The 14,429-nt window shown below is 36.0% G+C and overlaps 1 protein-coding gene and 1 long non-coding RNA gene across 4 annotated transcripts; one reads left to right on the forward strand and one right to left on the reverse strand.

Moving 5' to 3' along the window:
* The first annotated feature begins 282 nt into the window (after nt 1-282).
* On the forward strand, nt 283-4,297 carry LOC110889310. 2 transcript variants are annotated; one of them, XR_002563529.2, is made up of 3 exons: nt 284-744; nt 1,938-2,351; nt 3,534-4,297. It is a non-coding gene; the product is annotated as an uncharacterized LOC110889310 (long non-coding RNA). The 2 variants fall into 2 exon arrangements; XR_002563528.2 differs by lacking the exon at nt 3,534-4,297 and having other exon boundaries at nt 283-744; nt 1,938-2,470.
* Nucleotides 4,243-14,066, reverse strand: LOC110889309 (phototropin-2). 2 transcript variants are annotated; one of them, XM_022136816.2, is made up of 24 exons: nt 13,590-14,066; nt 12,112-12,575; nt 11,848-12,030; nt 11,514-11,605; nt 11,194-11,434; nt 10,891-11,095; nt 10,309-10,379; nt 9,961-10,067; nt 9,818-9,867; nt 9,638-9,742; nt 9,444-9,503; nt 8,891-8,980; nt 8,709-8,785; nt 8,254-8,338; nt 8,071-8,151; nt 7,270-7,373; nt 7,072-7,121; nt 6,855-6,961; nt 6,310-6,426; nt 5,760-5,811; nt 5,569-5,681; nt 5,144-5,284; nt 4,727-4,839; nt 4,243-4,537 (listed from the first exon to the last, which is right to left on the reverse strand). In XM_022136816.2, exons 2-23 carry the CDS (start codon nt 12,537-12,539, stop codon nt 4,729-4,731), a joined length of 2,670 nt encoding a protein of 889 aa, XP_021992508.1. In that variant the 5' UTR covers nt 12,540-12,575; nt 13,590-14,066; the 3' UTR covers nt 4,243-4,537; nt 4,727-4,728. The 2 variants fall into 2 exon arrangements, with proteins under 2 accessions (XP_021992508.1, XP_021992506.1); XM_022136814.2 differs by having other exon boundaries at nt 5,569-5,811.
* Between the last annotated feature and the right edge of the window lie 363 nt (nt 14,067-14,429).

A 14,429-nucleotide genomic window follows, 5' to 3' on the forward strand; every position in this document is an offset into this window, starting at 1 on the left:
ACATGAAAATGTATTGTATGAGCTGGTAGAACAACCAACAACAAACACCAATCAATATAACTGTAATGTGTAAAGTTTGAAACAGCATCTCTATACTTATAAATTAAAATGATGTTACACTTGGCATGCTTTCAGCCCTCCTCTTTTAATTTTCTCCTAATTTAGTTTATTCCTATGTTGCCACGCAGGATAACGCTACACGTGTCATATTTTTTAGTTTTACGCGTTTTTTCCTCATACGTTGTGCCTCTAATTAGGTTTTTTATTTACATAAACATCTCAACCCTTCTCCTACGTTCAACCAATTCTGCTTTTGATTTCATCACTACCGTTGTGATGAAACCCTAAATCTCATCTCTGGGCATGTTTGAGATTCCTTTTCCACTTCTCCTTCTTCAAAAGTCCTTTTCAAAACAATAAGTAAGAAATTCTTACTTCTCCATTTTGACTTATTGAAGGCATACTTGAAGCTAGAAGAACTTATTTTATGGTGTTTGGCCTTTTCTCTTCAAAAGAACTTCTCAGTGCATGTTTGGAATTCATTCTCCTTCTCAAAAGGAATTTTGGGGCTAAAAGGACTTTTGAAAAGGAATCCCAAACACCCACTCTCTTCGATAAAAAATAACCTGCTACCAACCTTGAGAACGCCTACATTTGAAGAAAACCCCAATTCTGTATTCGATTTCATTATTACCCTTGTGATGAAACCCTAAATCTCATCTCTCTTCGATAAAAAATAACCTGGTAAGTTTGTTTTCTCAATTTGTAACCAGACTCATGTAAGTTTCTTATGTTGATTTATGTTTCATGTCTTTGTAAACCTGATTTTTCGTCGGAACCCTAGATTGTGACACAGTGTGACCATCAGTTTCTAGGGTTTCGGTATTGATTCTTGAAAGAACCCTATTGAGTTTGTAATATAAATCGCAGACCATCGAATGAATAAGGGATATTGTGGATTTTGGTTAGTTGAATTGGATCTTTGTTTCATAAGTTTTGTATTTACTTTAGTGATTGTATTGAAGATTGTTTGTGATTTCTATAAGCCTCCCTTTTATACAACGGTACATACAAGTTATTACATTATAGATTTTAGGGTTATTAATTGCTATTATCCAAAACTACATATCATTGGCAGAATATAAAGTGCATATCATAAAACTGTATGTTTTGGACATAAGGTGAAATCATTTCTTATACTGGTGCACATCCATAATCATTTGCTTAGTGATTATTAGTTCAAGATATAAATGTGTTGCTAGGATTTGAGGACATTAGTTTTTTGTTGATTAACTGAAACAAAAACCTACCAAAGTAACTTCAACTGCGGTTATTCAACTTGGATTATGATGGTAACTTGTGGAACTAAACCAACTATAATTGTTCAATACTATGTTATAGATGTTAGGTTGGCCCAACTTCTAGGATTCTATGAATTGTAGTTATGGTGAATCAAGATTCGTATTGGCCTTTGTTAATTTACTTAGAATATTGATCAGTTTCGATACTCATTTTGATAGAAATAACACTTCCAAACACTATCTGATTTTGGTGATTCAATATTAGTTAATCACTTTAAAAATGCACATCCAAACACCTTTTATTAATGTTATGGGTATACCTTGAGTTCTTAATATAACCATATATAACCATTGGGTGTCAGCCCAGTGGCCACCGACCCCCACTTTAAACCGGCTCGAGGATCCATAGAGGTCATGGGTTCGAAACCTGGTAACCCCGGGCTCTTCAGTTCACCTCGAGTTGGCAGGGGTTTCTCCGCCAGACAACGTTGTCGGGTCGCTAGCTTGGGAAGTGGGATCACTTCCGCGGTCGGGGGTACCGTGCATCTACCCTTTAATATCACCATATATGAATTAACTTAATATGGTGAAACTTCAGTTCTTGAAAGTTGAATATTATGTTTTGGATTGTGGTAGGAACATTGCGGGGTAGTTATGAAGATAACAGATTCAAGTCAGAGTCTAAGAAGCTTCCTCTTAAGTCCATTGACTTTCTTGCAGGGTCGGCGCAAACCCAATTATTCTAAAGCTAGGGCTTTAGGCCCCCAATCCAATAGGGCCCCATTTTATAAAAAAAAAAAAAAAATTATTGATGTATTTTGAGCCCAAAGTCTATGAGCGATCGGTGATCAATAAATCTGAGAGGCCAGAGGCGGAAGAAAAAACTAAGTTAGAACACATCAGTTATGGGGCGACCGATGGTATTCTGGAATCTGGATGAGCCATTGAGCGATCCGCGACTAATGGTACTCAGCTATGGTCCGACCAACGTCTTTCTTTTGATTAATTAATGTTCTTGAACAATGAAGATGGTATTCGGCTGAAGCCTAGGTAAGAACATCAGCTGTTGTTTCATGATATATATTGAACCATGTCAATTTCCCACATAAGGGTACAATCTTATCGTTTTTGGTAATTGAATTTGAGACAGTTATTGCTTGTTTATTGTAGCTGCTGTTGCAGACTTGTAGCTACTTTTATTTACAGTTTTGTAATTTAGTGTGAGGTTCATTGGGGAACACTAAAAAAGTGGGGAACAGTAGGGAACCGACTCAAACGAACTCCGATTGGACTCATTACAGCGGCGTTGGAACCGGCTCGTCGAACCCTAAGTAGGATCTCTTAACCCTAAACCCTAAATCATAAACCCTAAACCCTAAATATATTAGGGTTTGGCTTTTAGGGTTTAGCTTTAGGGTTTAGCTTTAGGGATTAGCTTTAGGGTTTAGTTTTAGGGTTTAGGGTTTAGCTTTAGGGTTTAGGGTTTAGCTTTAGGTTTAGCCTTTAAGGTTTAGCTTTTAGGGTTTATAGTTTAGATTTTACGGGTTAGCTTAGGTTTTAGCCTTATTTTTTAGCTTTAGGGTTTAGAGTTTAGGAGTTAGGATTTAGGGTTTAGGGTGAAGAGATCTTAGTTAGGGTTCGACGAGCAGGTTCCAATGCCGCTGGAATGAGTCCAATCGGAGTTCGTTTGAGTCGGTTCCCCGCTGTTCCCCACTTTTTTAGTGTTCCCCAATGAACCTTCCCCTTGTAATTTATATGTAAATGTTAGTGAAATAGACGATATGGGAATATTACTTTTTCATAATAATCATTTTATAGTGGAGTAGATTATTGGGATTTTCTTTTGTGACAGATTGTAGTTCATTCTTTTCCATCATGAACAACATAGTATTTTCACTTATTTGATGCCTTATAACATGTGAACATATTTGGTTTGTTTGTTATGATCTGGATAATCTATTTTGTTGTTTTATTTTATTTACACCATTTTTAGCACATGCTTTTATGCAACTTTGCTGAAATTTGACTCATAATTTTTCTATATTAACCCACTTTGTTTAATTAAAATTATTTTCTGTAATCCCACAACATATGTGTTCAAAGGTGCAGCAACGAGAAAGGACACCATATACAAAATTTGGTCCTAGGTTTGTCTTAGGAATACAGATATTTCTGTTAGTTTTTTTAATGATTTTAGTTATTATTATTAATTTTTTTTTTTTTTGCCAAAAGGTAGTGATTTGCTTCAGGCCCAAAAAAGGTCAGGCCAGCTCTCTTGGTATTATAGTTGGACCCAAATTAGAAAAGAAACTCAAGTACACACAAGAAATTTGATCCGGTTAATATTAGTAAAAGAGCTTGTAAATGCAATTGCCAACGTACTTGCCTTTTGTTACTTTCCATTTTTCACAATTGGCCACCAATTGCAACACAATTGTATGGGATTTTCAACATTGAAGTTATCAAACAGTTGTTTCTCTTCTACTTTCTTTTTAAGTAAAGGTGGCAAAATGGTGGGTTGAGTAGCAGGTCAAAACGATTCAGGTTGAAACGTGTCATGTTTTAGCACGTGTACAAACCACATTGGTTGGGTTGACACACAAACACTTCCGGTACATTTCTTAATTTTTTTAGAAAAAAGTTTGTGTTAAGTAGGTTATAAAAACCGTAATAACAATTAAATAAATCTATGAATAAAACAATTTAGGAGGTTTCATACGTTAGAAATAACTCTTGGACGACTTTCAACCTAATTAACTCCTTTTTTTATTTTGACCTGGTTGAGATAACACACAATCTGAATCGACCCTTTTATTCAGAACATCGATTTACAAAAGATGTTAGTTCAGACCCGTGTATCACACGGGTAACTAACCTAGTCTAGTCAATACAACTGTAATGGGTAAAGTTTGAAACAACAACATCTAGTGAAACCGGTGGCTACCACGAAAGCTATGTAATGATCTTTGCTTAATACACAACACATTTATTCCTTATTTACTAATACATATGTTGTTTTATGACACTCAATATGAAGTAGATACAAAAATTACATAATTAACAATCTCGAGAGTGAAATACGGAACCCGTCAAGACTTACAGCTACCTAAAACGAATGCATAAAAGTCGGGTAGCAGTAAGAAATCATCAAACCTATGGGGCGTGACATGTTCAGTGTACAATCTGACTTCTCATATACAGGATTTTTTCTTATTCACGATTTACATTTAACTTCCCTGCAGCAGAAAATCCGAAATATTAACGTTCAACAAAAATATGGGTGTAAATGAGCTGAGTCGCTCGTGAGCTACTCGGGATCGACTTGCTAAAAGCTCGAATCTAGCTGAGCTTAAAAGAGCTCTAGCCTAAAAATAAGCTCGTTTAGTAATGGTGGAAATTAAAACAAAGAGGCAAAATTTACAAACCTTTAGAATACATCCATAGAGTTATCTAGCATGGCACCATCATCCCATTCTACATCTTTTGCGTTTGGATCTGCCTTAATTAACTCAAGAGGTGCATCTAACGGTGGTGGGCTCTGCATCATCAATTACTATCGTAAGTAATCATGATTACTAGACAAAACAGGTTGGGTTGACCCGAAAACTAGTTTTATTTATAATTAAATAGTGTCAAATATAATTACCAAAACTAAAGATTCTACAGACAGTGGTATCCTAGGTGTAATTAAGGCGACCCTCTCCAATAGGTCGAGTGTTCAAGTCTCATCTAGGACATAGATTTAGAGTACGTAGAAGTGTGAGGTTGTTGTTTGATAAGTAAATGGGTCGAAATGGCCACTTCATGTTCTTTTCTTTATATGAAAATCCAAAAGTACATACCATGCAGCGAATCAAAGCCCAATTTATTCCACGGAAAAATGCATGTTCTTTTATTGCAATGGCACCACCGTTTGATCCTAAACGGGCTGCAGGGTCTCTGTTCAACAATGCATGAATCAGCTGTCTTGCAGCAAGACTTACCTGAAAATTCATCCATTGCGCAAAAAGTTAAAAAAACAAGACACGAAAAATAAGCCTCGAGTGCATAATGAGCGAAGCAGGTCAAAGGAAAAGTTGAGAATAGAGGTGGAAAGATGGGCGGGTTGCAAGATGGTAAAGAGTCAAACAACCCAATTCTTTGCATGTTTAGTGTGGTTAAACGGTGCTGAGTAGTGAGTTGGGTTGGGTTGACCCAAAACAGTATTTTTTTTAATGACCCGTTTAGTTCCTTGCATGTAAAGTTCGACTACAGATCATATATTTACCGGAATGCTACTTGGAAATGTTAAATCTTTATGCAATATATTTGCAAATGTCTTCTGCCTATTCTTTCCACGAAATGGCGTACGACCATAAAGCATCTCATATATCAAAATGCCTGCAAGAAAATATTGAAAAAAACTAAAACAACTGAAAGGCACCGAGATTGATAGTGCATGAGAGTAAACAAACTTACCGACAGCCCACCAATCGATAGCGCTAGTGTGGCCAGCTCCAGTTATGATTTCCTGCAACATTGTCGCATATAAATATTCCAAAGGAAAACTGGTCTTTTTCAAATAGTTTACAACAAATATTGTCACTAATATTCACAGCCCTTAAGCCCATACCAGATAATTACGTTTTGGTCCCTGTGCTTCCGGTCAAAATTACAGATATGTTCCCTTTGGTCACTGTTTGATTTTAAAGACGGTCCATGATCCGTTAGGTGCTGTTATAGTTAGGTGAAAAGACTAGTTTTACTTTTAAAAGTTACACTTTGACCCCTTGAATTTATAAATAGTTCTATTTTTATCCAGAGGGACCATCATTGAAAGCAAACAGTGTGCCCAGAGAGTCTGAACCACCGTAAATACCGTGGTCCGTGACCCCGGAACCAAAAATGTAATTTGCTCTAAAACTTAAGAACACAAAGATGAAGAATAAGAAGGCAGCATGTAGCCACTGGCTAGTCCATAACCAATAGGTGGAAGCTGTTTTAAGGTCGTTAATACTAAATTAGGTACCGGAGCAATGTATTCTTCTGTCCCAACAAATGAATTTGATTGCGTAAATGGTTCAGCAAAGAATGTTGGTGGGGGTTGGCTCCTAGATTTTCTTTTAGGCTTAGGATGCTTAATGACCTGCAAATAAAAATACAAGAAGACAATCCAAAATATATTATAAAATGCAACTTCACATAGAATATATGTATAGGGTAGGGATCCTGTACATTAATCCAGAAGTGTGAGAAGTGTATTATAACACTATATATAACACTGTATAACACCGTATAACAATATGTAACACCATATAACACTATGTAACACTATATGACACTATATAACAATATATAACACTATACATCTATCATAGACATGCTATCAGACAAACTATAGTGTAGTGTTACATAGTATATGGTGTTACATATTGTTATACGGTGTTTATATGGTGTTATATAGTGTTATAATACACTTCTCACACTCCTGCATTAATGTACAGGATCCTCAATCTATATGTATATATACACACATGTATATAAATTTTAGATATCAAAGAAATAAAGACGCACTTGAGGTCTACACTGAGTCCTAAATGATAGATCAAAGTCGCTCAATACGACATGTCCATCTGATTGAAGTAGTATGTTCTCCGGTTTCAAGTCCCTATAGATGATACCTGCAAAAGACAAGATCTTATGTAAAGAACGATACGATACGTTGACCTCATGCATAAAATTAAAGGAGATGCATCATATCATCTGTATCTCTTTTGACTTTAAATGATACCTAAACAATGGAGATACTCTAAGCCAATTACAACCTCAGCTGCATAGAACCTGCAGACAGTAAGAACAAATACAAGTACATTAAGGAGGAAAGATTTTGAATCTCTCAACATATTTTACCATTAACAACTTTTTTAAATATTTCTTATCAGGAAATAGAAAGTTTACTGTTATAGCTTAGGAAATTTCCAAAAGCTACCTTGCAGACTCTTCGCTGACTAATTTCAGCGGTTGTTTGTCAAGCAGAGCAAATAGCTCCCCTCCGGGGCAAAAGTCTGTTATCAAGCAGACATGTGTTGGAGTCTGTGGATACAATAACGCGTTAGTATGGTTGTAACAATCCAGCCTAAATGGAAAAATAAGTATATAAAATATCATCTCTATAAAAGGGCTAATAGCATAAAAACGTACTTTTTTTTATTTGCTTGAAAAGGTCCCTAAACCAAATTTTGGTATAAGTTTAAAATGCATATATTTATGAAATCTACAACAAATGTCGGTCACTGGCACACACTCTGTGCATATGTGGAGACTATGTACATGTTTTTTTTTGTTGCTGATGTGGATGCCATGTAGGCACATTTGTTGCGTAGAACACTACCTCATCATTTACGTAGAACACGACCGCATCATTTAGTATTGTTTTATGTACAAGTGAATACCATATTATATGATAAAAAAAAAGTTATCCATGTCGGCATTTTTGCACATGAAATGCCACTATATCGAATGTTGACCCATTTAAGAGGTAACAAGTTATAATCATATTTTTTTTTACAAGTTCGTGTATTTTCAACAAGTTTAGGGACTTTAATATGCCAAAATTGGCTTGAGGGAAATTTCATGTAAATGAAAAAATTATGTTGGCTTTCTTATGCAAAAGCACAAAAGTTCAAATTATTTGGAAAATTACTTGGTAAATTTTTTATATGCACTAAGAACCAAAAATTGCTAATATGATAAGATACTCCTGTTTGCTTATTAGAGGGAAATCTGAGACCTGAAAGGATGTGTACAGAGTAGGGAGGAAAGGGTGATCTAGTAGTGCAATTATCTCCCTTTCAATGCAAGCGCGATGAACCTGCCATTTACATGATAATTTATCAACATAATTAATATTGCAAAAAAAAAAAAAAAAAAAAAAAAAAAAAAAAAAAAACAGAATGCTTTTCGCTGAGCGTACCTTGTTGCGGTTCAACATTACTGATTTATCCATTGCCTTCATGGCAAAAAGTTCGCCAGTACCTTTCAGTTCAACCAAATGGACACTGCAACCAACATAATGATCAACTACTAGAATATATTACAGAACTAGGGGTTGAAATCGTGTCGGGTTGACGAGGTTCAGTTTGAGTTGAACCCGAGCACGGCTCATATATTTGTTTGCGTTGAGACATCAACCCTGACCCGGACAGGTAAAATCATGTAAACAGATTACAACCCGTTTATCTAAACGAATCAAATGAGTCGCTTGGTGGTAAACGGGTTATAATCAAGTTGTAGATGTGTCATAAACGGATTGGCAGGTTGTAATAAAGAGGTTGTTGGGTCTACTTTTTTAATTAAACTTGTTGATGGGTCCACCTTCTAATTAAACGGGTTGAACACGACCATAACCAACAGAATCAAAAGACACACCTGCCGGTATCTCCACTTCCCAAAGGCCGAATAGGCTTAAAATGATCAAGTCCGATTATTTCACCACTTGCAGTGATCTGCAAAGACACGGTAGCCGAAGGGGAAAGATGTGAATAATCTGTTGGCATATAATGTAACTTATGGACACTGTAAAATTATAAAAATAATTCTAGAACCGTTACCTTTTGTATTGCTTTCCATGAAGAATTGTGCTTCTTGTGAGGCCTAGGAAAGACACGTTGAGAGTGGATAGCCCACAAGTCCTCCGGCCTCTGAAGTGCGATAAAAAGAACATCATTAGTCATGACAAGTAAAAGTGTATATCAAAGTAACGAATACAAAGATGAAATGCAAACTATATTAGTAGTGATACTTTAGTGCATTTACTGGAAAATACCACACTACTTTCGGAGCCGTTATATATGTGGATAAATGAGGGGGCTATTCACTAAACTTGCTTAAGCAGTAAATATAACATATGTATACATATGATGTATTACATTAGACTAAAAAACAAGAAACTAATAACATAGCATATACTTGTTTATAAAATAGTAGAGCTTTCTTCTGAAAACAGATAACAATACTAGAAAACAATACTTAATCAATTTGAGATGCATTCATATAAAGCTTTTATGATTTAAAAAAATAAATAAATAAAACTATTTTGAGCTACAATGTTATAAACAAGCAAGAACTATCAACTAGAACACTATGGAAAGACAAGTACCTTACCAAGTTGGCATCAGGAAGTTCTCGAACAGCTTCATTAACATTTTCTGCTGTAGCTTTGACCTGGTCAAAGAGACGAAAACCTTAATAAAATCATATCATTCAAGTCTCTATTGGGAGCAGCCTCTCTACGAGCGTGATTTTTACTGGTTACATTTGTTTGTTTGTTTAAATGAAAAAAATATATATATATATACCAGCTTAGCACTTTCTTTCTCCGTGGTGTCTGAAAGGCGATTCCTTAGTGGTTCGACGTGACCGCTTCCATCTAGTTGGACGCCAATGAAGTATTGAAGTTCTCCCTGAATGTTAATAACATTAGACCGCATCAAATTCGACAAAGGAAAGGCAACAGTATATATATTAGTGTACCATACCTTTTGGTCACGCATAGGTTGCAAGTGGAATAAATTCCAGAATTTCTTCCCTGTTACACAGTTCATAAATCAATCAGACGAACCCAATTATATTATGTAGCATCGCGGTTTCCGAAATAAGAAATGCTCAAGGCATAGCTCACCACTCTTTGTATAGTTAATTAACTGCACAGTAATTTCCCTTTGTTCTCTGATAGCAGCTCGTATTTGATCAACGGTTCCTTGATCTGTTTCAGGTCCTTGCAGAAATCTGTACAAGGTAAATTTTGATGAGTACCAAATCAAGCATGGAAAAACGGGCCGGTCAGATGACGGGTCAAATTGGTCTTGGGTCAAACAGGTTGTTTGAAAAAGTGTCAATTTGGTTCAGGTGAAAATGGGCTCGCCTTGAAATGGGTCGTTTTAGAATAAAAGCATTAAACTGGTTTCACCCGCTATATTTGCTTTTAGAAATAAACTTCAAAAAAGAGGAAAAGAGAAAAGTTTTATACCGACAGTTTCTGCCCAAAATTTCCTCACGTGTATACTCTGTTAACTCCAAGAAGCTATCCGATGCAAAAATCTGCATATCGAATATAGATTCAAAACTCCATATTTATGATGTATCTTATTAAGGGCAGCAATTATAGACACAGTTATATCGTGTATAGATCATACAAGTGCAAAGTAAGAATTACAGGTGGCAAGATGTGCAGATTGAGTAACGGGTCGAAACATGTCACTTTTAGTTCGGGTTGGCTTGACCCAAAAATACCTTTTTATCATCTTTTTAGATTTCTAATTAATCATTAAGGCATTAAATAAGATTATCCAAACAAAATTATTACAATAACAATCAAAATCCTTTTACGGTAATGTACAAGGTTATATGCATTAAATATACACTTTGGGTGACTTTCAACCCATTTGACTCATTCTGCCCAATTAATATGTTCCCGTTTTGGATATATTTTTTATTTGACGTAATAACCCAAAGGGGCACCTATATAAGTAAACAGGTTTAAATCGCCACCTCCCATAAGAGTAGAAAACAAGCGTATGAAAGAAAAATAAATGTTTGATCAAGTTCTTACAATGGGGCAATCAGGGAGCCTAGGATCTGATATAACAAAATTCTTTTCGATGCGTTCAAGTGTAGTTGCTAAGTCTATTCCCTGACGCATGTCCCTCACTCTTTGTGCACGATCCCAGCTATCAGTGCGAGATACATCTTTTGTCATTAACTCCTCTGGCTCAATACTTGGTTGACGCTCGTGGGTCGACGTCCTTCCTTTGGCCCTGTGTAGATTAAATGTTTAGTATTTTGTAAATTCTGATCATTGTGACTTGGAAGTCAAGACAAGAGAAGTAACATCAGCAGACAAGTAAGTACTCACCCGGTTAAGGAATTGCGAATTGATTTCTTGGATTTTGTATTAGATGCAGTCAAAGAATCTGCATCGCCTTTAGGATCAAAGACGGGCGTTTCTCTTCCAGGTGTAACTAGACTCGGTTTTTCTGAAAGTGGGGATTCAACGATCTTCTCCTGAATTTCTGTTTTACTAAATCGAGCGCGCGGACGCTCAACAGTCTGTACAACCTCCACTATGTCACCAAGTGCTGTCTCCTTCTGACGAGCTGGTCACGATCAAACACAAAACTTAATTTTTGTAAAAGGGTATAGCATGCATAGCAAAAGCAACATGGGTCTACTTACCATCGTAGCGAATTAGTGACTTTGGCAATCCATTTGGTCTAAGCTGCTTTTCATTCACACCTTCTGTGTATTTGCTGACTTCTACTTGCATTCTGTGCAATTCAAGCAATAATAAGTTAATAACTAGATATCTTAAGTTAACTGTGACATATGATCTCATGGTTAAACATGCTTTATCGCATTCGCGGCATGCTAATATCATGAAATCTTAATTTATGTATGAGACACCATTCTAGAAGTACTACTTCTCCTGAACACCAGGAAAACGGCAGACCCAATGGGTAATGAGTAACGGGTACTAGTACACATCTAATAATAGAGTGAAAGAAAATACCCAATGAACTTGATGGTCTTTCCATTATCATCTTTGATAGGAGTGATGGTGAGTAGATTCCAAAAGGGGGTCCCATCTTTCTTGTAGTTGTAGAGCCTGCCACAGTAACTGGTGCCTGTTTTGACCGCATGGCGTATCTTATCCACCTCTTTCTGGTCCGTATCCTTCCCCTGTAGAAACCGGCTGCACACCAACAACACACCTTCTTCAATTTCACAAATCACCATCTTTGCACAAAACACGCATGACTAATTACAAACTTACCAGTTTCTACCAATAACTTCTTTGGAAGAATAGCCGGTCATTGTGAAGAAGCCACTGCTAGCATACATGATGGGGCAGTCTGGCTTTGTGGCATCGGAAACAACAAACGTCTGTTGAAGGGTGGCCAAAGCATCTTTTAACTCTTGTGAAACTCGTGGCTGATTGGATGAAAAGGAGTCATCATGCGACGACCTCCATGATGCCGATGAGCTCCTCATGCTCCCCTCCTCGTCTGCAATTAAACTTGCCACCATCGCCCCTCCAGGCCATTCTGCCGTCCTTTCAGCTATTGTTTCTATGTCAATCTGGTCATTTTCAGGTGGAGTGATTCTAGCTACTGGTGGTGTGTTTTGATCAGGAACTTTGTCAAATGCCATCCATTTGTTATTAGTTTTCTTTGTGCTTGATTCAGCATTAGATATTTCCATTTGTCACAGTTTTAAAGCTTCACTGATCCCCTCTACCTGCTTGGTCAGATCATATCAATAATATCCAAGTATTTTACTAATATCACAACAATCCATGAAACAATTTTGTTACTGATTTTATACTTATGAAAATGAAAGCAAACATGTATTTTACTAATTTACTTATTATTTTGTTTTTGTGAAGCACTTATGGTTAAACTATGTGATATTATTCTTGATTTTTTTTTTTTTTTTTTTTGATTTTGGCATGAAAAATATCCTAATAATTTAAGTTATTATTAAAAATGCATTTAAAAAAATAAACGAGTAAATAAATAAGTAAAACGGGTGAACCATGAGGTTGACATGAACATGACCAGTTAACTAATCGTGTTTATGGGGGGACTCAAAATTTGTTAAGGACACACTTAAAAGTTAACCTCTATTTTTTTTCTTATGAGATAAAAGTACTAATATACTAGTAAGATGACAATACAAAAAAATAATCCAAATAAAACCAAACCAACCACAATTTACAACGTGATTATATGTGTTTTAATTTTTAAAGAATTATTAACTCCTTACAAAACAAACAAATGTTTTTTTTTTTTTTTTTTTTTTTTTTTCCAGAACTAACAAAAAATTGATATTTATATTTACTGATTTAATAATATGAACCACAAACAAACAATAATACAATATCGCTCATTCACATTGTTTTCATATCGGCTAATATGAATGAAAATAATTAAATAACTAACTAACTAAGAATTAAACTATTATTATAATACTTTAACATACTTATCACAAATGATTAGTTTTGTCTATTTCCGCGATCAAGCAGTTTTTTCAGTTTCTAATTATTTACTGACTTAATGACCTATATTTTTTTTACACACGTGACTGGTAAAAAATGTGATATATAGTATTTGATACTCGTTTTTTACATGTAATTTACGCACCCGATTCTCATGATCTAACAGTAACGCCTAGAAATGATCATTGATATAGAACTAATAAATGAAAAAGGGTTATCTAAATAGGTATAGGTGTAGTCTGAGAAGCATATACCTGTGAGATGTTGTACTTTATGCATTAGAAGTTGTAATAGTGTTGAATAGGAGGAATGCAGCAGCAGGTAGAGTGTGAAGTGTTATGGAGAAATTGAAAAGGATATGTTTGGTCTAGAAATGGGTGAGTGATGAGATAATTTGTTGGTTGGAAAGATAACGTTCATCATTTAATATTGCCACGTGGCTTAATAATACCCAATACTTAGACACCGCCGTACGGTATGCCACGCATCTCTTCTCAAATAATTTCTTCCTTTCTAACGTTTCTTACAAGTTAAGAAGGGACTTTAGAAGCCCTCACTAAGGTTTATATCAAAACCCAATAAAAAACTTCAAAATATGAGAAATTAAGAATATCTTACATTTGCGGTGGAAAAAAATAATAGATTTATAAGACGTGTTATGTTTCAGTACTCTGCTCAAGGATTTATCTGGTAAAGACCTCCAACTAGTACTCTTTATTATTTAAATGGTCAAGAAATTACAAAGGCCTCAGAGTATATACTAAAATAGCCAATGATCTCTAGATCAAGTGATGGAAGACTTACATTTCTCTTGAGAGATACAGGTTTGACTCCCACTTGGTGCAGAGTAAGGCATTGGTGGGCAATGATAGGAGACCCAGGGAAACCTGGGTTGCATCCTTAAGCCAAACGGGTTTTACCGATAATTTCACCGTCGTGCCAACGGGCGGGTGGGTTACCGGGTTTTCCCCGAAATTGGTGGTGGACTCGGGTTACTCTCGGAGTACTCCGTTTGTCCAGTGGGTGCCCCGAGAGTGCTCGGGATTAAGGCTGGCAAATCGTGTCTTAACAGGTTTAACAGGTTTCTGACGGCG

This window comes from Helianthus annuus, chromosome 7 (genome assembly GCF_002127325.2).
Source record: "Helianthus annuus cultivar XRQ/B chromosome 7, HanXRQr2.0-SUNRISE, whole genome shotgun sequence".
NCBI classification, from domain to species: domain Eukaryota; kingdom Viridiplantae; phylum Streptophyta; class Magnoliopsida; order Asterales; family Asteraceae; genus Helianthus; species Helianthus annuus.

Excerpts from the sequence above, each read along its gene's own strand:
- LOC110889309 (XM_022136814.2), bottom strand. The coding sequence starts at position 12,539 with ATGGAAATATCTAATGCTGAATCAAGCACAAAGAAAACTAATAACAAA. Across the intron at positions 5,812-6,309 it reads CAGAAGAATACATTGCTCCG|GAAATCATAACTGGAGCTGG; the intron begins GTACCTAATTTA and ends ACAATGTTGCAG. Across the intron at positions 5,285-5,568 it reads CATTTCCAAGTAGCATTCCG|GTAAGTCTTGCTGCAAGACA; the intron begins GTAAATATATGA and ends ATGAATTTTCAG.